Source organism: Wasmannia auropunctata, unplaced genomic scaffold (genome assembly GCF_000956235.1).
Source record: "Wasmannia auropunctata unplaced genomic scaffold, wasmannia.A_1.0 LD336053.1, whole genome shotgun sequence".
NCBI lineage: Eukaryota > Metazoa > Arthropoda > Insecta > Hymenoptera > Formicidae > Wasmannia > Wasmannia auropunctata.
The window spans coordinates 6090688-6091811 of NW_012026837.1; the positions used below are offsets into that span (position 1 = coordinate 6090688).

At 39.9% G+C, this 1124-nt stretch overlaps 1 protein-coding gene across 1 annotated transcript; it reads right to left on the reverse strand.

Moving 5' to 3' along the window:
* Positions 1 to 176: 176 nt before the first annotated feature.
* LOC105451321 (ribonuclease H1-like) lies at positions 177 to 749 on the reverse strand. Its single transcript, XM_011691689.1, has one exon. The coding sequence runs from the start codon at positions 747 to 749 to the stop codon at positions 177 to 179; it is 573 nt and encodes a 190-aa protein (XP_011689991.1).
* Between the last annotated feature and the right edge of the window lie 375 nt (positions 750 to 1124).

Genomic DNA, 1124 nt, shown 5'->3' on the forward strand with positions numbered 1-1124 from the left:
TATAGTTTAAATTATAATGATTTGAACGCACCCGAGACATCGTGACTATGGAGTGGCGATCCAAAGCAGAGTGATGGAACCATGGTTTCTTCATTTTGCAATAGATTTTACGGAAGTATTGAACTCCCTTTATGTTTGCCCAGAAGTCTAAATATGCATCAAAACCAGTATCCATTTTAGAGCGTGAGAGTAAAAAGGTCAGAAAGGGGAATCGTAAAGCTAGTGGTTCTGCCTATTCTTATAGCTCTCTTAGCTAACTCATCAGCTCGCTCATTACCCAGGATGCCCTTGTGAGAGGGCACCCAAATAAATTGTACGCAAATTCCATCGTCCTGCGCCGCCTCCAGTGAAGCTTTAATCAAAGGAATAATATAGTTATTTTTATATGAGCTCGTGTTCTGAATTGCCTGCAGGGTGCTCTTTGAATCCGTGACTATGACCGCATCCTTTATGTCAAAGGTTTTTAAGGAAATTATTACATTATATATAGCCCATGCCTCTGCTGAAAAAACAGAGGTGTATTGTGGGAGTTTATCCATTAATTCAAGGTTCAATTGAGGGGAGTAGCATGCCGCCCCCACCGCCGAAATTTCTTCGATCTTGGAACCGTTGGTGTAAAAAACGATAGACTGACTAATTTCGTCTTTAAAGGCTTGTTCAAACACAATTTGAGCATGTCTCTCAGGAAAACTTTCAAGTAAAGTATTAAAATCCTCTTGTGGATAAATAATTTCAGGTGAAATATACATTGAAGTGTATGAGTAACTATATATGGAAAGAATAACCGTCTTATGAAGGGATTGTTTGTGTCGAAAATTTTTGCGAAAGATTTGAATGAGATGGAAATTGTTAGTTAGGTACAGTCTTTTGGCAGGATTTTGTCAGCCAATATAAGGAGATTCTCCATGCACTCCACAACCGGGTGGTCTGCAATGGATAAAACTTTAAACATATTATATTTGCTCGCTAAATATTGGAATCTTAACTTCAGAGGAGGCTCTTTAGCCTCCGCAAACAATATATTAAGCGGGGTGGACACTCGTAAACCCAGACAGGTGCGAACAACCGAATTTTGCGTGATTTCGAGGCGCTGACGGCCCCGAGAATTCTCAAGTGCGAAAATA

What these genes read in the sequence shown, in the direction of transcription:
- LOC105451321 (XM_011691689.1), bottom strand. Translation starts at nt 749, where the DNA reads ATGTATATTTCACCTGAAATTATTTATCCACAAGAGGATTTTAATACT.